This window comes from Oreochromis aureus, linkage group 15, assembly GCF_013358895.1.
Source record: "Oreochromis aureus strain Israel breed Guangdong linkage group 15, ZZ_aureus, whole genome shotgun sequence".
Classification (NCBI taxonomy): domain Eukaryota; kingdom Metazoa; phylum Chordata; class Actinopteri; order Cichliformes; family Cichlidae; genus Oreochromis; species Oreochromis aureus.
The window spans coordinates 29,182,973-29,208,407 of NC_052956.1; the positions used below are offsets into that span (position 1 = coordinate 29,182,973).

The 25,435-nt window shown below is 40.4% G+C and overlaps 2 protein-coding genes across 4 annotated transcripts; both read right to left on the bottom strand.

Moving 5' to 3' along the window:
- Window positions 1–889: 889 nt before the first annotated feature.
- On the bottom strand, window positions 890–6,167 carry LOC120433095 (golgin subfamily A member 6-like protein 22). 3 transcript variants are annotated; one of them, XM_039598657.1, is made up of 13 exons: window positions 6,059–6,167; window positions 5,720–5,974; window positions 5,531–5,618; window positions 5,242–5,447; window positions 5,006–5,131; window positions 4,813–4,917; window positions 4,587–4,697; window positions 4,349–4,462; window positions 3,012–3,098; window positions 2,793–2,825; window positions 2,562–2,703; window positions 2,417–2,470; window positions 890–2,336 (listed from the first exon to the last, which is right to left on the bottom strand). In XM_039598657.1, exons 2-13 carry the CDS (start codon window positions 5,777–5,779, stop codon window positions 1,174–1,176), a joined length of 2,289 nt encoding a protein of 762 aa, XP_039454591.1. In that variant the 5' UTR covers window positions 5,780–5,974; window positions 6,059–6,167; the 3' UTR covers window positions 890–1,173. The 3 variants fall into 3 exon arrangements, with proteins under 3 accessions (XP_039454591.1, XP_039454589.1, XP_039454590.1); XM_039598655.1 differs by having other exon boundaries at window positions 4,587–4,700; XM_039598656.1 differs by having other exon boundaries at window positions 4,587–4,700; window positions 5,720–6,067.
- Window positions 6,148–25,435, bottom strand: LOC120433004. Its single transcript, XM_039598444.1, has 12 exons — window positions 25,392–25,435; window positions 13,574–13,642; window positions 13,353–13,463; window positions 13,098–13,223; window positions 12,021–12,235; window positions 11,777–11,870; window positions 10,795–11,418; window positions 10,643–10,694; window positions 9,736–9,910; window positions 9,419–9,642; window positions 9,250–9,321; window positions 6,148–6,227 (listed from the first exon to the last, which is right to left on the bottom strand). Exons 1-12 carry the CDS (start codon window positions 25,422–25,424, stop codon window positions 6,148–6,150), a joined length of 1,875 nt encoding a protein of 624 aa, XP_039454378.1. The 5' UTR covers window positions 25,425–25,435.

Genomic DNA, 25,435 nt, shown 5'->3' on the forward strand with positions numbered 1-25,435 from the left:
GGTTTATATCTGTATGTATTATTGTAGGGTCTACCTTACAATATAAAGTGCCTTGAGGCGAATGTTGTGGTGATTTGCCGCTATATAAATAAAATTGATTTGAACCGAATTTTCTCCACAATAGATGTGTGTCGTTTGTCTTCAATGATAAGGTATCTGGAGACTGCTGTCTTCAAAAGTGTTTTGTCATGCTCAATGATGTTGTTTGACCACTGTCACTTTTCTGCAGCCATTGGTATAGCTATTTTGATTCCACTCCATGTTTTATAGGCAATCTGAGTTTGGTTAAGTCACCCTAGCACTAGTGGTTTTAACTTAATCCAGATTAATTTAGTACAAGACTCAATAGTCCAGGTGGTAGTAATCACAGATTAGTCTGTGTTTCGGAAAGGGGATTATCAAGAACTGATTAACAATTATAGATTATATAGACGCATCTTTGTTCCCTACAAGAATTATGAGGAAACACTACACAATGTGTTACTCTTCTATCACTCCCAGTTTCAACATTTTGCCCAATTTCTTCTGAACAATTTGCCTGTTGTGCTCGAGTCAGGCTATGAATGCATTATCACCCCAGGCTGCGTTTCAAAATAGCACTCTATAAGCAAAGTAAAGTCGGGCAGGGGGGAGAACAAATCTGCAAACCGATGCAAAATTGAAGTCACTTTTTCTTTTAGATTAACAAGTTCAATGCGGCTCCCTATGTGGATGAGAGCAAGTGGTTCAGAAGATGTGATAGATTGTGGTGCTTGGTCTTTCCCCCAGTGGTAGGACCTCTATGTACATTCTGATTAAGTTATGAAATTTATGTGAACATATTAGCCTTATGATTTTACATCTGAAACTTGTGTAGATATAGGACCAAATGGCATCAAATGGTTTTACTGTATAGTACAACATACCCCAAAACTTCAGCCATTACATACTGACATTATATCTTAAGCTTTGACTTTTACTTCTTCAAGAAGCATGTCTCCTTTCTTAATTTGACTGATCTCACATATGGTGGAATTATATAATGTCAAGTCTGAGAGCACCAGTGATTCCAGAAAATAAACGTGACAGTAACTCATTAGATGATCACTTTTAATTAGCAACTCTTTCATGCACCTTATTTTCTGAGACTTTCTCTCGCCATTTCTTTGAGAACTCTGTGGATTTTTCCTTCTTTTATTTCATAATCTTAATTCTCTTCTCCAGAGGCTCTGCCTGTATCTTTTCTTCCTTCCGTTGCCTTTTGCCCCTCATCTTCTCCAGAGGCTCCTGCTGTACTTTTTCTTTTCTCTTCCCTCCTTTGTCTTCACGCTTCATCTTCTCCAGAGGCTCCTGCTGTACTTTTTCTTTTCCCTTCCCTCTTTTGCCTTCACTCTTCATCTTCTCCAGAGGCTCTGCCTGTATCTTTTCTTCTTTCCTTTGCCTTTTGCTCCTCATCTTCTCCAGAGGCTTCTGCTGTACTTTTTCATTTCTCTTTCCTACTTTGGCTTCACTCTTCATCTTCTCCAGAGGCTCTGACTGTATCTTTTCTTTCTTCCTTTGCCTTTTGCCCCTCATCTTCTCCAGAGGCTCCTGCTGTACTTTTTGTTTTCTCTTTCCTACTTTGGCTTCACTCTTCATCTTCTCCAGAGGCTCTGACTGTATCTTTTCTTCCCTCCTTTGCCTTTTGCCCCTCATCTTCTCCAGAGGCTGCTGCTGTACTTTTTCTTTTCTCTTCCCTCTTTTGTCTTCACGCTTCATCTTCTCCAGAGGCTCCTGCTGTACTTTTTCTTTTCTCTTCCCTCCTTTGTCTTCACGCTTCATCTTCTCCAGAGGCTCCTGCTGTACTTTTTCTTTTCTCTTCCCTCCTTTGTCTTCACTCTTCATCTTCTCCAGAGGCTTCTGCTGTACTTTTTCTTTTCTCTTTCCTACTTTGGCTTCACTCTTCATCTTCTCCAGAGGCTCTGCCTGTATCTTTTCTTCCTTCCTTTGCCTTTTGCCCCTCATCTTCTCCAGAGGCTCCTGCTGTACTTTTTCTTTTCTCTTCCCTCCTTTGTCTTCACGCTTCATCTTCTCCAGAGGCTCCTGCTGTACTTTTTCTTTTCTCTTCCCTCCTTTGTCTTCACTCTTCATCTTCTCCAGAGGCTTCTGCTGTACTTTTTCTTTTCTCTTTCCTACTTTGGCTTCACTCTTCATCTTCTCCAGAGGCTCTGCCTGTATCTTTTCTTCCTTCCTTTGCCTTTTGCTCCTCATCTTCTCCAGAGGCTCCTGCTGTACTTTTTCTTTTCTCTTCCCTCCTTTGTCTTCACACTTCATCTTCTCCAGAGATTCTTCTTGTATCTCTTTCTCTTCCAGTTGTTCTTTATTTTAAGAAAATAATCATTTACTTACTGATTAAGTTAACATTGTTCATATTGTGCAATATAATGTTAATATTTACCTGAGGTTATTATTGCTGCAGATGACATTCCACTTTGGTCTTTCTTGTTGTTATCTAAGACCATATGAGAAATAAATAAATACCACTTCACCTTAAAGTTCTTTGAACTTGTGTATTTTTACTACAGCTGCTGGTTTCCAGTTACCAGATCTTGGTATGGTGTCTTCAAAGAGAGTTGACTGATGAAAAGTGAGCCTCTTCAAGTAACTGGTTTGGTGAATCACACTTTTTTCCGAATTCTTATTCACAGTCATTGCTGTGTCTTGGTTTACATAGGCCTGCTGCATCTGAAAAATGATGATCGACAAAGAAAAACATGGGTACTTTAACTCATCTAGATGTAATATTCAGATTTGTTATGCTGGAGTGCTCTTACACCAGGAGGGACCTCCAGTGCGACTTTGTCCTTCTGCGGGGAAAAAGCCAAACAATTGTTTAAGCATGGTTGTGATCACACGCCTCAGTAGAAGAAAACTTGAAATGTACACACAAAGGCAAAGATCTAATTTCAAAACATACGTATCTTAATTGTAAAAGAAAATCTCATCAAGTGTGATTTACAGTTTTGTTGACATTTGTAATCAATTGTTCTTACCATGGGTGTCTTGAGAGTGACTGAATTCAGAGTAACAACTGGAATTTGGTGTTGTACTGGTAATAAGCTTATCGCCGTTTCCCTGTCCTGTACATATAACACACAGAAATGCAAGAAGAAGAAAAAAATTATAAACCAGTTTCATGTTGGTATTGATGGTTTAAATACAAATCAAACTGCAAAGAATGAACTTTATCCCCCTATTTGTGAGTAAAAGCATTTTGTAATAGTGCACCATTATAAGTGCCTGTGCTGATTTGTTAGCAAATAGTTTTTGGACAGTCCAAGTCCTTAGAACTCACTGCTGGTATTATACATACACCAGCACGATCATTAGATTCACTGCAGCTTTCTACTCCTCCTCATGACCTCACTAAAAATGGACTGCAGCTAACTCACCTCTTCCTCAAACACATCTTTTCTGAATTGTCTTTGAATTTATCTGGTGGAGGTTTCCCATCATCTGTTCCATCCTCTTCAAATAAGCCGAGTTCTTCTTGTTCTTCTGGCTCCTCCCTTTAGGGGTCACTACAGTGGATCATCTGCCTCCATCTTATTCTATCCATAGCCGCCTCCTCGTTAGGTGGACTGATTCTTATATAGCGCTTTTCTACTCTCCCGGAGTACTCAAAGCGCTCTATACAACATGCCTCATTCACCCATTCACACAAGCACTTCTAAACACAAGTGCAACTAATAAACATTCACACACATTCACACTCCGATGAATGCATCGGAGGGCAATTTGGGGTTAATATCTTGCCCAAGGATATTTGGCATGCAGACTGGGGAAGCCAGGAATCGAACCACCAACCTTCCAATCAGTAGCTGATCTGCTCTACCGCCTGAACCACAGCCGGTAGAGCAGATCAGAGCAGAACTGTGGTATGAACCACAGTTCATACCAACCCTATCTATATCCTCCATCACTATATCCTTGAACTCCCTCTAAGGGCTTGCTCTTTTCCACCTGCCTGGCAGCTCCATATGGAACAATATATTCACTGTGCCTCTTCTACATATGTCCAAACCATGTCAGCTTTGCCTCTCTAACTTTGTCTCCAAACAGCTCAACATGAGCTGTCTCTCTGATGCACTCATTTCTAATCTTCTCCATCCTGGTCACTCCCAAACAAAATCTTAGCATCTTGAGCTCTGCCATCCCCTGCCTGGCCTTTTGCACTGGTTGTTGCTTCGGATGCTTGACTCCTGATATTTAAACTCATGTACCTTCAATACCTTTACTCCTTGCATATTTCATATGAGCTGACCATCTGACGTAAAAGAATACAAAGACATATTTTGTTGAATGCATTGAAACAGAGGACAATTTTTACCTTTTCCATGGCCACTTTGTGAATCATTTGTCCCAAATGTTCTGCTTCATCCTTTGAATCATCCTGTGTGGGTCTGCTATCATGTGTCCCATCCTCTTCAGATGCTGCCGCCATCTGTTTTCAGAGAAGACAACAATATGTTTGGCTCATTTTTGATGGATTGATTGTGGAAGCACTGAAACTGAGGATGAATCTCTCTTTGTGGCACAGGACACCCAGTTTTGTTTTTCTTGGCTACCTTAGGAATCCTTTTATGTTCTTGTTCTTCCTCCTCTTCTGAATAGCCTTCAGATTCATCCTGTGTGGGTTTCCAGTCATCTGTCCCATCATCTTCAGATGAGCTAACAGACTGCTTTTAGAGCAGAAAAATATATATTTTACTCATTTTCCATGGATGTGTGGAAACAAAACACTTACATCTTTAACTGCAGGAGAAGAAACTCTGCTGGATTTTTCTTGCCCACCTTAGGAACCCATTCTCTCGCTTCATCCTCCTCCTCCTCTTGTGGATTGTCTTCTTGTGTGAGTTTCCCCACACCTGTCCTATCATTTTTGTAAAAGATGTCCATCTGATTTTAGAAAAGTAAAAATAAAAAGGTAAAAGATTAGTAATCAGTGAAAACACTAAAAACAAGTACAAGAACATACATTACATACTTTTCTCTTGCGCAACTGGTATGTCACTTTTTGTAGATGCTCCACCTCCTCTTTCAAATCCCGTTTAGTTTCTCTTATTGTGGCTCCAGCACTACCGGCACCCTCACCCTGACCTGGGCTCACCATCTGTTTATGGTACAAATTAAATATGTTTTGTTCATGATGGAGTAAATGATTATATATGAAAGAAGTGCAACCAATCAAAACTCTTACCAAGGGAATCAGGGCACACATACCTTGTTACTGCTACACTGGAAGAGCCTTCTGTCTAAAAGCTCCTCTGTTCCTGATGACTGCTGCTCTTCCTTGTCAGATCCTTCACTGTCGTTGTCCTGCACAGATCCTCTGTCCTCTCTCCTTTTCCTTTTCTTTGCTGCATATGTTGCAATTGCATGGGTGGTCAGTGCTCGGCTCTGGAGTGTGTCCTCTGCAGGGTCCTCAGCTGTGCAAAGCAATATTACTAAATATGAATAAATGTAAGTGTATAGATAAATATATGACTTCACTTTAGCTTGTTTAAATAACCTTGGTAAAATCTTTTGGCTGTGATGGCATCATGGCACATAAACGTTGCCACTCTGTCATAAGATTTACGTCCCAACTGTCGCTTGGCCTGAAAGAATAATGTTTTAAAAGAAACCACATGAATAAAACCCATGACACTTTAACCTACTTCATTGTGTGTCTAAAAATAAAAATGAAAGGTTTTCTCACGTAAGTGCTACAGGAGGAACGTATCATGTTGAAGGTGGGGACAATCCCCAGATTCATCATCTCCCAGGCTGCCTTGAAAAATTCCGGTAGTCTATGAAGAACACCTCCACTGGAACTGTGGAAAAAAGTTGATGCCTCCGAACCCCCTTCAATATACTCTCTAATATGATTGTAACGCTGCAACCAGGTATACTCATTCTTGTACAGGGGGACAGCTGCTTCCCCATGGTATCTTTGAGTTTTGTGCTGTTTAACCTAATACATGAAAAGACATGTTTATTCTCTCTGAGCAGGTGACTAAAGAATGTATACTTGGATTTTTATAGTTTTCCTACTTACACGGATGATGCGGGCACCCTGCTTAGTTTTTTTCTGCCATTTCAACCTCCTCAGTAGTCATGTTGATGACCACTCCCTTCGGTGGCCAGTTATGGCAATGAGGTATCCACCCAACAGTCCAAAAACAATTTCAATATTGTTCTGTTCTGGGGTTGCTTCTCGAGGTCATCTGTAAAAACACAAAGAGAACACTGTATGTATCAATATGCTATGCCAATACATACACTGCATTTACATGTTCAGTCCCTTTGTGCAGATTATAGAGGGACTTTACAAGCACCATGTCTCAAGGACCATGCAAGCACCACAAAGTACCAAACAAATTTTCCAGACCAACCATACAAAAAACCCAGTTTCCAATTACAAAACCCTGTAATGTGTCTTAAGATAGAAGATAGAAAGAGATAAAAGTCTCACGCCCCTTGCCTCCTCTACATATAGATAACAAATGCAAACATGTTTAAGTAGTAGAAATGGCTGTTATAATGGCTGAGTGTGTGTGCGTGTGTGTGTGCGTGCGTCCGTGCGTACATGATCCAGCTTCAAACTAGGCAGCTTTGCGGGTTTGTGAAGGAAAGCAGGAAAGTATACACATAGTCACACACATAATATTGAATCAGTAACAACATTAAGTATTGTAATTGTTAAACACAGAAACATGATCTCAAGGTGATTTTATTGATTGTTAAGAAAGTTCCACAAACATCTAAAAAAGATGAAAATATAACTCTAAATATCGAATGTAAATCTGTTCCAGATACCATAACTTGTAACTTGTTTTACTGAGGGTTAGTTATGCTCAATTTCTGGCATGTTGAAAATAAATGAAACAAAGGAAAATAAATGTGTAAGTTAACCAGTGTAATGAATCTGAGAATAGAATAACAGTGATTCTAATAACAGGCCTCACAGAGTGTCTGACCTTGTGTGTGTGTGTGTCTGTGTGTGTGTTTCTGTATGTTGTGTATAATGTGGCTGAATGTGACACAGTGGAGCTAATAATCTCAAAGAATATCTGACAAACAAAATGTATGTTTTCATAAAAGCATAAAATAACTAGAGAAATAAATGGTAATTAACTGAGTTTTCAGAAGCATTTGAATTGGAAAGGGATTACGTTACAATGGATGTTCTTGTGAAAAGGTCCTAAAGACAAATCTAACTGAAGTAGAATCACATAAACTGAATGAAACATGAAGTGATTTACATCCAGATGTGATTGAATATGAATTCTCTATGTCAGTGGTTCCCAAACTTTTTTTTGCTAGGCCCCCCTTTGTTTTACAAGAAAATCTTCGCGCCCCCCCCAACCACTGCCTACTGTAATTTATTACAGTAGTGTAATAAACGCTACGTCTACACCTACACTGGTATTTTTAAAAACGCAGCTGTTTCTATGCGTTTGGACCTTTCGTCTACATGTAAACGGCGTTTCGAATCACCGAAAACTGAGATTTTTTAAGACTCAGTTTTTGCGTTTATGTGTGGATGGAGAATAGAGAATAGAGAAAAGAGTTCGTCACGCAACGTCAAAGGTATGTGCCTTTTTTCACGCCACGCTGTGCCACGTTATTGTTTACATGAGATGAATTTCTACAATGGCGGATAGATACAAAATACTGTTAATCTTACTATCTTCAGGTTTTACATGCTTACATATACACATGCAGTTACTGTCCCTCCATTTAGAAAGGCAGAGGCGTCATGGTGTAATTATTTTACGTGTAGTTGTTTTTTTTTTCCTGTGTAATAATATTCAACATTGCTATCAATACATTTTTCAAAAAATGCCTCTCTGTATCCCACAGTATCTCTCAGTATCCCACATAAACTGTGGGATACTGTTTGTCTGTGATTTGAACAGGGGGAACAAATCATGGCAGGATCAGCCTGATGTTATTTGTATCGCACTGTAACTTTACTGTATAAAGAGCTAACATCTCCAAAATGTCAGGAGTAGTTCGTAATAACTAACTTACTGTGAACTAAAAATGAAGAATGTGGGATACTGTTTTGTCCGTGATTTGGAGAGCTCAGTGCGCGCTCCCGACGCAGGGAAAACCAATTCTGCAGGGGAGACCTACCTTGGCACTTGTGCAGGTGAAGCCAAAGGGAAGACATGCTTCACCAGATTTTCTAGTCTTTGGCTTGGAAGGAAGCTGGTTTGGAAACATATTTGGCGATGCTTCATCTCCTGCTTTGTGTTTGTGTGGGAGCCCTGTCAAAAACCTGTCCAAGCGTTCTTTTTTTCCTCTTTTTTTTTTTTAAATTCATACCGCGCCCCCCCCCCTTGCACTGGCTCTGCCCCCCAGTTTGGGAACCTCTGCTCTATATTAAGAATAACAATGAAAATGTAATGAAGCATTTACAATTTTAAAAGTTACACATTGATAGATAAGGTGTGGGAAGATATGACGTCCAGTGAAAAGGTGAACAGGTGAAAAGGTGAGGTGGAGAAGATATTTTTCTTTTTTGTCTTCTGCAACATGAGCAGCCCAAAAGATTGGATCGAAGGGGTTCACAGTTGAAAACCTGTCCAACCTGTGAATTCATTCCTTTTCGTCTGCTCATTGTTGCTGTGTTAGGCGGTTAATTTAGAAGGATTTTGATTTACATCCTTCCTCCAACCTCTTCTCACCAAAGAAAAGAACACACTCAGCATTAGCTTAGAGCATCTTAGTTAGATAAGTAGAGTTTAAGTAATCTGATTATTGTTTTGTGATTATTTTATTTTCCTTATTCTCATTTAATTAAATTTCTTGCAATTAAAATTTAAATTGTGGACACCTTTTATGAAACAATAAAAGTAAAACTCTTTTTCTTTGTAAGTGCAAATAGCTCTTACACTTTATTCTAGCCATAATAATGAAAATAATCTTTACAATCATCCCAGAAATAACAAGATCAAAATGTGCAGGGCTCCATCTTAATCCAGAGCTGCACATATTTCACTGCAATGGTGATGTGTTTTAGCTCTGGCTTCATGTGCATTACATTGACCAAGCTGCACATTATTCTTCAATTTAAACTGGACATTAGACAGAAAAGACATAAGCTCAGTTTCAGTGTGTGGGTCACTGTGATGTAAAGATCTGTAGGGGCTTTGTCTTAACACAGATCTGAAGTCTGTATAATCCCTCTTAAGTAAAATGAACATTCAGTGTCATTGTGATCATTGTAGTGATCCATACCCAGTGCGGCAGCAATCTTCTGGGGAGCCTCTTCAATGAACAAAGCATGTTTTTCTGCTTTGACAAGCCTTTCTAAAAAAAATTTTAAGCACAATCCCTTAGACACTTTATTATTAACATCATGTCATTAAAGTAGGTAGAGGTATAGATGTGTATTATATACACGTACTAGACTTAGATCGGCGCACATTCAGCTGGTGCACGACTACTTCACGGCCAACATCTCTGTTACGTGCCCTCAGTTCGACCAAAAGGGCGTTGATCCTTTTATTTCCAAGTCTGACTTGTGGTGGTGACATGTTTAATATATATTTCATGAAAGCAATAGCATCCATGAGATAAGCTCTCTGAGTTGTTGGTTTAAACCCTTTTGCTTGCAGGTGTGCTAGAAAACTCCAAAGTCAAAAATACAAATTAATTCATGTGTTAAACTGTATATGCACACATATATATAGAAACTAATAATCATTCAAATTTAACACTTACTCACGGACTTTTCCATGGTTCCTCAGAAACAGAAGGTCAGTGTTTGGAATTGCTGGGTCTGCCATGAATTCCAGAAACTGGATGACATGAGTGGCCCGCTGCCTTGCATTTTCATGTATTTTTCTGCTAGGGTTCACACCTTCTGCATGGGCCCTAAATTCTTCCACCAGTCTTACTGATGAGGCAAGAACAGACATCATATCAAAGTACATTTGTATAGGGTTAACTGATGGCACGACCGAGCTGGACTGGCCATTGGGCATTTGCTCGGTGGGCCAATGATTTTTTTTTTTTGTTTGGTAATGGTATAAACAATGAAAGGTGGTGTATTGGCCAGATGCTGGCCGGTGGTGGCTATGGCGGAGCTTCCACAGATTCAGTAACATTAATTAGTGGTGGAGGCCAGCATGTGGATGAGTGAAAGGGGAGGCAAGAGGAGAAACCCGAGGCGGCCGCTGATCCGAGTGTCAGGTGAACTGAACTTCAGGTAAGAAGTTATGACCTGCAGTCTATCTGGGTCAGATATAAACCAAGTTTAGGTGCAGTTTATTTTCATTGTGCTGACTTTTAACAGTCAGTTACAATAACTCAACTACTACAACTACAACTACTGGACTCTACAAACTGTCACTATCAACCAATTTAAATCCTTACTGCACAAGTTTTTGCACAACTGTAAATGAGAAACTGTAAATTCCAAACAAATTCTCTTAATATTAATACTTTAGTATTTTGTTATTTATTATCTATTATTATTAGTAGTAATAAATACATTTTCTTCTTTAATATAGCTGCTCACTTCTATATGTTCATGTAAAGCTGTGGCTACAATGTTTATCTGTACATGACAATAAAACATGAAACTTGAAATTTTACAGTAGTAAGTTTGATAAGATATATTATTTACCATAGTGAGGGGCTTTGCTGGATGAAAACCGTTTACGTCTGCTATATTTAACCTGAAATAAAAAGGATCATTAAGCAGATTTGTTTATCAAAAGTAAATGAAAGAATGTTTCACAATGAGGTGTACAATCACACGAGGTAAACAATACTCACATTTGCACACTTGGTTGAAGAATGTATCTGCTTGAACTCATGATTCCTATCAAGTTCACACTCTAGCAACTGCTTCACCACCTGTAGCTCAGTGAACAGTATCTGACAGTGTTTGCAACCAGGAGCAGGTGTCCTCGGGAGAGGACGTCCCCTCTTTTGCTTTGCTACATAGTAAGGTGCACTGCTTGGGATTAACACATCAGGGGATACCACTGTTGAATCACAAGTAATCTTGCTGGTGGAGAGAGAAGGAGGCTGCATAATTGGGATGGTGTGGTCACTGAGAGTGTCACTGGCAGAGAGAGGAGGCTGTAGGTTTGGTCTGGTAGAGTCACTGGGAGCCTCGCTGTCAGAGTCACCGGAATCGTCAACGGAATCGTCTCGAGCAGGCCAGTGGATCAGTGTAACATGGTCACTGGGAGCCTTGCTGGAAGAGGCTATAGCAGAAGCAACCTTTGACCCTTCCTCCAGTGCCCTAAAGATGCCCTCCTCAATTACAGCATCATCCACTTCATCCATGTGTGAGACCATTTGCGGTGTGGGATTTGATGCCCTCAGAAGTGCCAGTTCTTTAGCAATGTGTCTGTCCTTGGCCTTTTGCATGTAAAGTTTAATCATAGGTTTCTGAAAAAGTTAGTATTAGATGTGATAAGGTTTAAGTTTAAACAGTTTTCTGTGTAACCATATATCAAAACGGTCAGTATTTTACTTATTTGGGCATCCTTCATGTTTTTATCTATGCACACAACATGCTTTCTAGAGCTCGAGGAACATTATATAAATACACCATACGGACAAAGAAAGAACCACCGTATTCTTCTATAGAAACTGGAAGACTTTCATTTCACCAGAGTAACAAATATGTAAAATGCAAGGAGCTAAATGTAAGTCCCTTTAACATAAACATCTGATTCCAGAGATCAAGGGCTGCCTCACCAACACACAAAAACCACACAGAAACACCACAAAGTCAATAACATACCTGTAATTTGTGGACCTTTTCCAGGTGCTTGTCAAGCCGATTAAGATGTTTTGACTGACATAAACGGACTGGACAGTCCAGATTTGCAGAAAAGCTGTAAAAATAGTAAAAAAAAAAATGCTGAGTAGGAGGAAATAGAAATTGGATGTGTAAGATAAATGTATCAAATAAATGCAGTGTTCAGAAAAAATGTGTAGGGACAGTAAATATAAATTTATCTTTCAGAATTTATTAAGACACTTACTGCCGATGAGAAAATTGGCTCAAAAGAGTCAGCTCAGTTTTATTTACAACCTGCTCTGTGACTCTTAGGTGCTGAACAATATCAGCATATACATGTCCACATATGGGACACTTGTGTCCATTTCTGACATTGTGATGCCTTCGAGTCTTTGAGGCGACAGCAACCTGTTCCTGTTCCTCTGTCCTCTGCGGCAACTCACTGCTCACAAACGCCCTCTGTACACAAAAACAAGACGCATACAACTACTAAAATAAGTTTTATTTTTTGTCTTACTCTTACTTAATATTTACAAATGCCAATGAAAATAAATTATCTGCAGTACTGTTAGTAATTCTGACTACTTTTGATTTGACCTTTATATTTCTTTGAATATATATACTGTCTTTGAATTCATCTTGTGTACGTTTCCCACTACTCCTCCTCCTCATGACCTCACTAAAAATGGACTGGAGCTAACTCACCTCTTCCTTAAACTCATCTTTTCTGAATTGTCTTTGAATTTATCTGGTGGAGGTTTCCCATCATCTGTTCCATCCTCTTCAAATGAGCGGAGTTCTTCTTCTTCTTCTGGCTCCTCCCTTTAGGGGTCACTACAGTGGATCATCTGCCTCCATCTTATTCTATCCATAGCCGCCTCCTCGTTCATACCAACCCTATCTTTATCCTCCATCACTACATCCACGAACTTCTTCTAAGGGCTTGCTCTTTTCCACCTGCCTGGCAGCTCTATATGGAACAATATATTCACTATGCCTCTTCTACATATGTCCAAATCATGTCAGCTTTGCCTCTCTAACTTTGTCTCCAAACGGCTCAACATGAGCTGTCTCTCTGATGCACTCATTTCTAATCTCCATTCTGGTCACTCCCAAACAAAACCTTAGTATCTTGAGCTCTGCCATCCCCTGCCTGGCCTTTTGCACTGCTTGTTGCTTTGGATGCTTGACTCCAGGTATTTAAACTCATGTACCTTCAATACCTTTACTCCTTGCATATTTCATATGAGCTGACCATCTGATGTAAAAGAATACAAAGACATATTTTGTTGAATGCATTGAAACAGAGGACAATATTTACCTTTTCCATGGCCACTTTGTGAATCATTTGTCCCAAATGTTCTGCTTCATCTTTTGAATCATCTTTAGATTCATCCTGTGTGGGTCTGCTATCATGTGTCCCATCCTCTTCAGATGCTGCCGCCATCTGTTTTAAGAGAAGACAACAATATGTTTGGCTCATTTTTGATAGATAGATTGTGGAAGCACTGAAACTGAGGATGAATTTCACCTCTCTTTGTGGCACAGGACACCCAGTTTTCTTTTTCATGGCTACCTTAGGAATCCTTTTACGTTCTTGTTCTTCCTCCTCTTCTGAATAGCCTTCAGATTCATCCTGTGTGGGTTTCCAGTCATCTGTCCCATCATCTTCAGATGAGCTCACAGACTGTTATTAGAGCAGAAAAATATATATTTTGCTCACCTTCCATGGATGTGTGAAAACAACATATTTACATCGTTAACTACAGGAGAAGAAGCTGGATATTTCTTGCCCACCTTAGGAACCCATTCTCTTGCTTCTTTCTCCTCCACACCTGTCCTATCGTTTTTGGAAAAGATCACCATCTGTTTTTAGAAAAGTAAAAAAAACAAAACAAAACATAAAAAATAAAATAATTTCCAACAGTGCATTTTCAGGTCTAAGCATCCCAGAAACTGCACAGACATATGTCAGACATAACTTAAAACCACCAGCATAGGTATATAAAGGCCCTGAGGGGGGAAAACTACGTTTCCCACGAAATATTATGTTACTTCCGGTTTTGGCAGGTAATGGCAGACATGCATCGTTTTTGGTTTTAAAAATAAAAAATTGGCGACCAAATTAAATTTTGGTCGCCAACAGAGAGTGTTTGGTAGCGCTGTCCTCAGAAAACACTGTTTGTACTGTTTCTTTTGTTTTGAATCATAACTCTGGTTTTACGTGGCCTATTAACACAATTAAGAAAATATCATTTGAAGTCCGCACTTTCAACACAAGTTGAAATGGAGACTGGGGCTGTGTCCCAATTCAGAGACCGCATGCTTGAAGTACGCATTTTGAGTGCGATTACGTCACCACCAAGTGACAACTCGAAGTGTACTTCAATTGCGTACTCCAAATGCGCCGTCGATTTCCCCAAATATCAAGCGTGGTCCGGTGCACGCTTCGTGGTCCCATATATCCCACAATTCATAGCGCGGCGGTGGGTGTGGATAATTTTGCCGCAAAATACGGCAGAAGGCCGTATTACGAAGAGTAAACTGTCAAAAGTAAGTACTGAATATGATGTCACTTATTTATGTGCGAATGTTTAATAATAAAGAACATTAAAACATTACTGTTGGTCACATGTCGGTAAAGTTGTGTGACATTAGTGATGTTTGTACTTTCACCGTTAACTTGGTTTTAAAGCCTCTACTTCTAAACATATATATATATATATATATATATATATATATATACACACACATACATATATATATACACACACACACACATATATATACACACATACATATATATATACACACACACATATATATACACACACACACATATATATACACACACACACATATATATACACACACACATATATATATATATATACACACACACACATATATATACACACACATATATATATATACACACACACATATATATATACACACACACATATATATATATACACACACATATATATATATATATATATATATACACACACACATATATATATATATCTATATATAGTTGACCTTAATCTTACAGAGAATGTGATGATTTTATAGATAATTAAAGTCAGTCATATATCAACAAACACAACAAGCTGAAAGTCAGTGATGCTGCTCGGTTTGCAGTCCTGAATATCACGGCACAAGCAGGATTCACTGCACTGTTAATGTTAGCTATGTTACATTGCTGCCTCTGTTTGGTGGTGTCGAGCCAAACGTACTTTAACGTGTGTTTGAACGAGCTGACGGTTCACTCGTTAAGCTGAAAGAAAGATGCTTTAATCACAGGAGTCACACATGTGTCCACTGTACCATCTGGGAACTCTTCTTGTTTAGCACTCGTAATAACACAAACACTAAATCCTCCTTCTCTTGTGCTGTTTTGTAGCAGTGTATACACCTGAGACTGTCACCTGTCTGTCTGTCCTGCACTCTCTCTCTTTTTCTTTCTCTCTGATTGTGTAATAAAAGTATGAACATGTATTTATAAGTTACACTTGTGTTTGAATCCTGCAGCTTATCACACATTTGATTTCCATGTGTGGCAACTGCAAGTGTCCAGAGTGAGGACAGACTGAGGGACCCACTGCTGCACATCATCTGTGAGGCTTTGCACCCCTGATGATCCACCAGGACAAACTCAGCAGTGTGTGAGGAAGAGGAGGAGGAAGAGCCAGCAGCAGCTGACAGATGGAGAGAATAGACAGACTGTTCCCTGTTTGTGAAGGACTGCTAGGAAAGTTTAAAATAACTAACCGTCTGTTCTGAATCAGTCTTATTAGGTAATGTTTAAATTAGAGATGGACCGATCTGATATTACGTATCGGTATCGGTCCGATACTGACCTAAATTACTGGATCGGATATCGGAGGGAAATAAAAAATGTAATCCGATCCATTAAATATAAAAAAAAAACACCTCAGAAAACTTGCGACATGGCGTAACTCGGCTCATAACCGTAGCACGTCGGAGCAGTATGCGTCATGTGATAGAGCGGCTGTGTGTATTTGGAGCCTCGCTACCAAACCAGCATTTCATCTCCGAGAAAGTTATCCCAGAGAGAAGTAAAGCAAGTGTGTAAGTTCATCTCTGAATGTTTGTAAAGCGTTCCCATGTTAAGCTTAACAACCGATATATGGAGCGACTGCCTCTCTCTCTCCCTCCCCTTCCTGCTGCTACTTCAGCTTAATGATCAGCTGATCGGCTTTTTTGTTTCGAGTCCGTCTCTCTTCTTTGTATTTGGCCCACTTTGCACCAGAAAGAGGAAACCAGCGGCTGAACAACAGCAGCACGTTTAAACTTGATAAGCTGTTGTTAGAATTTATTTAATATTACTTTCTAGACCAGGATCTTTTTCTACGTAGCTGACGGCTGGTAACTGTGCAGGGACGGATCTAGCAAAGTTTAGCCAGGGGGGCCGATAGGGCATGAACAGGGAAAAGACATACTTTTCTTTCTTATTCTCATTTAAAATGTCTAGCTTTTAATAAATAATTATCTGAATCTTACACCCAAAGTTTTAATCTGATGTAAAATGTATAGAAGTCCATTACTGTATATAGTAACTGTTAAGTCTAATATACCCTAGTAAGCTATAGTACTTTTTCCTTTGGGAAGGTACCATCTGTGAATTCTGCAATTCTGTTGAAGAAAGCTTTTGAATCTATTTAATTATTCTTGAAAAATAATTTATTTCTGTGCATTTTTTTTTCACCCTGCATTAGAGCAGGGTGATATGACCAAAAATATTTATCACGATATACATTTGAAAATTTGCGATAACGATATAACTGACGATATAATTGACACTAGACAAAATACTTTACAACTCCACAACTTTATTAGTGCAAAAAACCCCATCAATGTATTTTCACTTAAACAAGCAGCTGTTTTTTATGTGCATTAAAGTTATATAAAAATTTAACAGTGCAAATTCCTTGCTGACAGTTTAACCAAAAGGCATTTCCAGTGGAAATTGGCCGACATATCCTCAGCATAACCATGTAGAATATCCACAAAACTTAAAAAGAGGTTATACACACACAATACAGTAATATTATGTTGAAGCACAGTACGTATCACTCCGCGAGGCTCCTGCCTACGGCAGCCGTAATGCTCCGACAATCCATCAAGCGGTGCGGCTTCATAACTTAGCAAAGTCGTACTGAAACATTTGACAGATTTTCCAGCGCCGTGTACCACATAAAATCGTTTCGAGGTCAGTAAACAACCAGAATTCATACATAAGGGACACGGGATTATAAGGGGCACTGACGATTTTCAGAAAAATCAAAGGATTGATTTTAAGTGTGCCGTATTTTCCAAACAACACGGTAATAACGACGGCCCGCTAGCATGCTCTACCAAAAATAGTGCTTTGTTATGTATCTGATGGACGAAAGCTAAACCAGTTCCACACCACTGAAGTTGCAGCATTTTTACAATCATATTCTGGTTCATCCGTTTCATTTAACGATCCACTTTCGCTCTTCTCATTACATACGCCGCCATGTGTGTATGTAAACATAGGCACTGCGCATGCGCGTTTTACCCATATTCTATCGCGATATTTCATTTTCCTATCGTTGCCCAAAATTACACCGGTATTACCGTGAACGGTATGATATAGCCCAGCCCTACCCTGCATCAAATTAAAGTTGATTACATCGATTAAGCATCATGAGGTGGAGGGTGGGGGGTGGTTCCGTATTTTCTTTTTGCTGGGAGTTTGCAACCCTATTAGTTAGCAGAAATATTAAGCAACCTAAGTACTCTTTAAAATACCAGAATAGGGAGGATGGAGTAGGTTTAAGTTTATTAGATTGATCAGTGTTGCTGAACTATGAAATATTTTGGGCGCAGTGCATTTTTTTACATACAGGTATAACAGAATAGCTTTAGTGTTCTTGTTTATTTAAACCTGAGGATGAACTTATACAAAATGCAGCAAGATATTAAAAAAACAGTTTTATTGATTAAAAAACACACTATATCTGTTAGGTCTAATTGTTGAATGTTGCCATTGTGTTTCTTAAATTTGTACAGTCTTAGTTCAAGCAGTATTATCAAAGCTATTCCTTTGATCCTGAGCACCTCTAACCACTTTGTGTTGGGGGAGGTTTTATAGCAGATACATCCTATCTGGAAGATCTACTTCCTTTGATGTAAGCTTCCTGCGTTTACGACCCTTTGGTCAGCAGGAGGACACACACACACACACACACCTGCATGCATATACATACAGTGCCTTGTCTTTGTAACCAAAGGGGGTTGCGAGGGGAGGTGTTTTGTAAACTATTGTTTGAAGTTTGTCAATAAAAGCCAGCGAGAGGAGGCCCTCATCGGGGTCACTTCCATGCTGGACATAGACGAGGCCTCCCTTGCGCAAGTAATCGATCGATCGCTGACTGTCTTGTTTTCATTCATGATGAATAAGTCTCTAGAATTAGCGGGGTTTGTGGGAACAGACCCAACAATATCGGATTCATATCGGTATCGGCAGATATCCAAATTTATGATATCGGTATCGGTATTGGACATAAAAAAAAAAGTGGTATCGTGCCATCTCTAATTTAAATAATTTCATCATTCCAGTGTTTTCAGTGTGGGAGAAAGTACTCAGAGCCTTCAAGTTAAACAGTATGAAAGGCAGCAACAAGTTTAATATTCAGAAACCTAAAGTATGTATCAGCAGCTGAATGGACCTACAAATAAATGTTTGTTTCAGTTCTATGAAGCTTTGGGTATTTTGGATTAGTAGTACTGCTGTGTTTGCTGCATCATTTTGCTGTAATTGTTTATATGCTTTATATATTCTGAGGTAAGTTGATCTATAGCAGTGTTTCCCAAACTTTTCATACCGCGCCCCCCCTGCAATGGCTCTGCCCACACTTTGGGTAGGTCTTATCTATAGTGTTACATCATATTCTATAAGGATGTTCTGTGTTTGTATACTTTTCTGCCCAGTTTGACGCATTTAGCAGAAGTCAGCCTGTTTAAGGCTCTGATATCTATTCTGTATGACTTAAAGCAGTTATGACATGGTCTGAGTTTCTCACCCAATAAAGGAATATTTCATATATCAGTCTACTCTTCATTCTATCAGAAACAGTTATCACAGCTCGTACATTTTCTTTTTACACATAAAAGTAAGCATCGAGCCAAATGTAATAATGCCAACATATTAAACGAACAATATTTGTCTCTTATGTATAATACATCTTAGTGGTGCAACGGATCACGGTTGATCCGAAATCCGAACCGATCCCACTCCACGGTTCGGTACACACGTGATCCAAAGATTCTAAAAAGAAAAAAAAAAAAAGTATGTGTATGGTGCGCGTGGTCAGTCTGTCAAGCTGTAGTTATGGTCAGCGCTAGCGGTCCAAGTAGCGGAGCAGAGGAGTTTGCGGCATTTAAGCAACCTTTTGCTGCCCAGTCCGACCGGGCTAAAGCCATTACAAAAGCTACTGGGTGTTTAGCTGCAGACGGAGGCCGATTCAGTCGCGGCAAAACAAGGGGTTTAAACTGTGATGAACGTGCTTGAGCCATGCTATGATAGCTCGTTGCGCATCCACTTCAGTGACAAGATCGTTCCAAGCATGTATGAGTTATGGCTGAACTGTCCCAGGCATCTTCTGTTGCTCTAACTACAAATGGGTGGACCTCCAGGGCAACAGAACGCCACGTGACCGTAACCGCTCGTTATATCACAGCAGAGTGGTAGATACAAAGCCCTGCACTGCCCTATATATTACATTAGATTAGATGAAACTTTATTTATCCCTCGGATGGGTTCCTCCGGGAAATTCAGTTTCCAGGAGCACAGCACCGACAGAAGTTGCAGAATGTGAGCAGAAATATACCATATATACACATATATAAATACAGAGAATACAAAAGGGATAAATAGAATAAATAGGAATAAGAATACAAGGGAACGGCACATTTCAAGTATTATGAGTCTAATACACCGTTGGATATTAACAAAAACTATTGCACAGTGAAATGGCACTACAGCTTACTTGTCCCCCCCCTCCTTTGTCCCCGTTTCCCCTCCCTCTCCCTCCAGCGAGGAGTTAAACAGTTTGATGGCGTGTGGGACAAAGGACTTTTTAAGTCTGCTGGTCCTTGACTTTGGGAGAAGCAACCTGTCACTGAACAGACTCCTGTGATGTCATGGCCGTGTGCAGAGGATGCAGAGGATGCCCAGCATGGTCCATTATGTCCATATTGCACCTTAATTAGTTTTTAGATAAGTGCGTGGAATGATTCTTCAGTTGAATGATTTTAATAGGCAAAAAATACTTAGATCTGAAAATTGATCCGATCCGTGACTTAAAACCGTGATCCGATCCGAACCGTGAGACTTTTGATCCGTTGCACCACTAATACATCTGTATATACACTGTCAAAGATACTTGTCTTTGAGTGAAGCTTTAAGGTGATGGGAAATATAAATAACTGCAACTTGAATCTTTGACCCAGAGTTCAAGCTCACTGCTGTAATATATCCTGTAATATGTATATATAGGGCTGTTCGATATAACGATATATATCGGATGACGATATAAAAATGTCTATCATTTCATTTTACGCTATTGTTTGTTTCGTGGTGTCGCAAAATAAACTGTTTACGGCAATATTTTTTCATTATTTTGATGGTCACTGTAGCGGCTATATTAATTTCCACATAAACCTTTCACAATAAAGCTCAAGATCCTGTTGAGACTTTTCAAAATAAACTGAATCACATGAAAGATGCAGAGTATTTACGGATGAGAAGCAAAAAAGAGCTGTCAGGTGCTAAAATATAAACCTTAGATTCAAACGTTAGAACAGGCTTTTCCCCGCAGCACGCTGTGTAATAAATACTCACAAAGAAAATGGCGGCCATTACAACTTATGTCTAAAAATGTATCGTTTCATGCATCAGTTAAAACACTCGACTCCAGGTACACGACGCAAACCACGCAAACCTGAAATCTGTCCTGCCTGGATTCTTTAAAAACGTGAGCTTTCCGACGAGGGAAAACAACACACTAGACCAGGTCTACACCAACATCCCAGATGCTTACAAGGCATCATCTGCCTCATCTCGGACTCTCTGATCATCTCTCTCTGTCCCTGACCCCTGCTTATAAACCTCTAATTCAAAGACAAAAACCACCGGAAAAATCAGTAAGAGTGTGGACCGCGGAAGCCACCACGGCCCTACAAGACTGTTTTGATAACACGAATTGGAGTGTATTTGCAGAAGGATCAGACTTGGAGGGCCACACATCTGCTGTACTCTCATACATCAGCTTCTGTACTGAGAGCGTAACAACAACAAAGACCGTTAAAGTGTTCCCAAACCAGAAGCCATGGCTCAACAGTGAGGTGAGAGCCCTACTAAGAGCACGTGACAGCACCTTCAAATCAGGAGACCAACAAGTCTACAAAGAGGCACGCCAATCTCTGGTTAAAGGCATAAAAGAAGCCAAGCGCAAATACAAACAGCGCATCGAGGAACACTTTAACACAAAGAACTCCAGAAACATGTGGCAGGGGATCAAGACACTCACTGGCTACAAAGACAGTTGCACACAAACCAACTCCCCAGACATCACCTTACCTGACACCCTAAACCATTTCTTCGCCCGCTTTGACCAAGAAAACAGAGACACCATCACCCATCCTGCCATTACAGAGAGGGATGACGCTCCCATCCAGCTGGAGCAGCACCAGGTCAGAGCCACACTGCGCAGAGTCAACACGAGGAAAGCAGCTGGTCCTGACGGTGTAGCCGGTAGAGTGCTTAAAGCATGTGCAGACCAACTAGCAGAGGTTTTCACCACCATCTTCAACCTCTCACTGCTACAGTATTAGTACCATCCTGCCTTAAGTCAGCCACCATCGTTCCAGTGCCCAAGAAGAACACAGTGAGCTGCTTGAATGACTATCGTCCAGTTGCTTTAACACCCATAATTGCCAAATGTTTGAACAGCTCATCATGCCACACATTAAAGCTGCCATCCCTGCAAACCTCGATCCATACCAGTTTGCATACAGGGCAAACAGGTCGACAGAGGATGCCATAATAACAGCTCTTCACACAGCCCTCACACACCTGGACTGTAGTAACACCTATGTGAGAATGCTGTTTGTGGACTTCAGCTCTGCCTTCAATACAGTTCAACCCCACAAACTGGTTAATAAACTAAGCAACTTAGGACTCAGCAGCTCACTGTGCAGCTGGATACTGGACTTCCTGAGAAACAGACCCCAGAACGTAAGAATGGGAGAGCACACCTCCTCCACCCTCATTCTGAATGTGGGTGTCCCACAGGGGTGTGTCCTCAGTCCCCTCTTATACTCACTTTTCACCCATGACTGTTCATCAATCCACACCAGTAACACCATTATAAAATTTGCTGATGACACCACTGTCATAGGACTGATGGACAACAACGATGATTCAGCCTACAGAGAGGAGGTTCAGCATCTGAAGCGATGGTGTGACGACAACCTGCATCTGAACACAGCCAAGACCAAGGAGATGGTAATCGACTTCAGAAGAACAAAGCGATCTGAGCACTCTACCCTCTACATTGATGGGGAGGAGGTAGAAAGGGTAGAAAGCTTTAAGTTCCTCGGAGTCCACATCTCGGCCGACCTTACCTGGTCCACAAACATCTCCCACCAGGTAGCGAAAGCACAACAAAGGCTGTACTTCCTCAGGAAACTATGTCAGGCCCAATTACCCCAAAGACTGCTAGTAAACTTCTACCGCTCCACCATTGAGAGCCTTCTGACTTACTGCTGCACACTCTGGTTCAACCGCTGCACCGCGGGGGACAAGAGGAAACTGCAGCGGGTGGTGAGGGCAGCAGAGCGGGCAATCGGCACTTCACTAGCCCCCCCTCAGAGACATCTATACTGGCAGACTTCAGCAGAAAGCCAGCATCATCATCAAAGACCCCTCACACCCTGGACACTCACTTTTTTCCCCCCTTCCCTCTGGTAAACGCTACAGGTCCATCAGGTCAAAGACAAACAGACTCAACAGAAGTTTTTACCCACAGGCTGTCAAACATGCCCTACCTCCACCCTGATTGGAGGATAACTGCACTGCCAACACTCATGGACATTACACCTTATTTATAAATCGTATTTCTGTTCATACTTCAATGCAACCAACACCCATCCATCCATCCATCCATCCATTCGCATCCGCTTATCCTTTTCAGGGTCGCGGGGGGCGCTGGAGCCTATCCCAGCTGTCATAGGGCGAGAGGCGGGGTACACCCTGGACAGGTCGCCAGTCTGTCGTAGGGCCAACACACAGGGACAGACAACCATTCACACTCACATTCACTCACACATTCACACCTAGTGACAATTTCGATTATCCAATTAACCTATTCCCACAAGCTGCATGTCTTTGGATGGTGGGAGGAAGCCGGAGTACCCGGAGGGAACCCACGCAAACACGGGGAGAACATGCAAACTCCACACAGAAAGACCCCGGCCTGATGGTGAAACTGAACTCAGGACCTTCTTGCTGTGCGGCAACAGTGCTAACCACCGTGCCACCGTGCTGCCCCAACCAACACCCTTACCTCTTTAAACTGTATTTATTATAACATTATTCAGTATAGTTCCAACAGCACCCCCCCCACTCAATGTGCAATATCATCCCCCCACACACACACACACACTCAATGTGCAATATCACTGATCACACTGCACCTCTCAATGCACCTGCTAGTTAGATGGCATGTATGTGTATGTATATAGATGTAAGTGTGTATGTGGAAATATGTGTGTGTACGCATGTACGGATGCAAATATGTATATATACATATATGTATGTATGTGCGTGTATGTTTGCAGGTGTATGTATAACTTGTACATATCTTTTCTTGTGTAAATGTAAATTTGTCTGTTATTGTGTAAATACATTCGCTATTGTGTACTCCACACATATGGAGAGATGCCAAACTGCCTTTCACTGTTCTTGTAACAGTGACAATAAAAAGCTATTCTATTCTATTCTATACATATATATATATATATATCATAATAATCTGACAATACATATATTATTGGCCATATTATATTTACATTACCACAGTGAGATGATTTTAGTCTCATGAACAACATTAGCTAATTGTTATTTACTAACTAATCTTAAAATGACTGTTCAGTACAGAAATGAAGCCCAACAATCATGTTTTACAGTCCCGTGGTCTCAGCCTCAGATACTCAACTAATCAAAGTGATGTCATGACAAAAATGAATGACCAACAAAACATTTTTTCTCCTTCATTTCTGTCAAACAAAGCTGTATGAAACCTTTCTCGCGGTTAGTATCATGGTTGCTAGGCAACCTGAACAGCACGACGAAGGCTAGACCGTCCCATTTCACAAGCCTCTCACTTCCGCACTTCTCGTACTTATAGTACGCACCGTACGTAGTAGTACTGCGCGTACTTCAAGCGTGCAGACCCTGAATTGGGACACAGCCTGTATGGCATTATTTTTGTGACACTATTCTGAGCGCACGTAAAAAAAAACAAACTTTGAGAGCACATGAAAAAAGTTTGCAGGTACAAATGTTGCATTTTGAGGAGAAATTTATTTTGAGCGAAGAAAAGCTGAATTTGCATTTGCGCTCGCTCGCAATGTGTTGCTGGCACTCTCAACATTTCTGCCCGTGCGCGCTCAACTCTTTCTCTATCTCCTTAAAACTTTAGAGCACTTATGGAAATATGTGATGTCTTGATGAATCAAGCAGATATTTGAAGTTTACACAGCACCATTCTCACATGAAAATATCTTAAAAGTTTATTTTGTGACCCAGAAAGAGTAATATTTCAAACTCCGCCACTCTGTGGTCCTCCGCCACTGCCTCGTTTGAGTTTTGGATGAAATGGATTCTGGGATATTGCATTTCGTCACTTCGAGCTGATTGGAAACCAGAACAGCCAATCAGATTTTTTTGCATCCAAGTCTGTCAGTTGAGCGCGCACGGGCAGAAATGTTGAGAGCGCGAGCACCACATTGCGAGCAAGCGCAAATGCAAAAACTGAGGGAGAGGGGCTGCAATTGTGTGTGTGTATGGATAATAGCAAACACTGAAATACATTTTTTGCACGCAGCAATGAATTTTGTTCACTCAAATTCAGCTTTTCTTCGCTCAAAATAAATTTCTCCTCAAAATGCAACACTTGCACCTGCAAACCTTTTTTACGTGCGCTCAATTTTTTTTTTTTTAAGTGCGCTCAGAATAGTGGCACAAAAATAACGCCATAAGCCTGGGTCGCTCCATCTTTTTGCTGTGACGCCTTAAATTGGTCATGTGATTTTGGCGCCGGCAGTCTGTCAACCGCAGAGGTTATTGTGTTAATTCAAATTCACTAAGAACACAATGACTATACATTCAGATCACAAGTCTGATTGCAATACCTGCCACACAGGACAGGGTTAAAAAAAAAGAATAAGAAAAAAGCAAAAAAACCACAAACAAAAACACAAAAACAAACAAAAAAAAAAAACCCGACAAGGTACCTGTTTGCATTCATGTAACTTTTGAAAGTTATCTTCCTACCTGAGAGCTGGTACCTTCAAATTCGTCATCCATGGTGCTTCTAA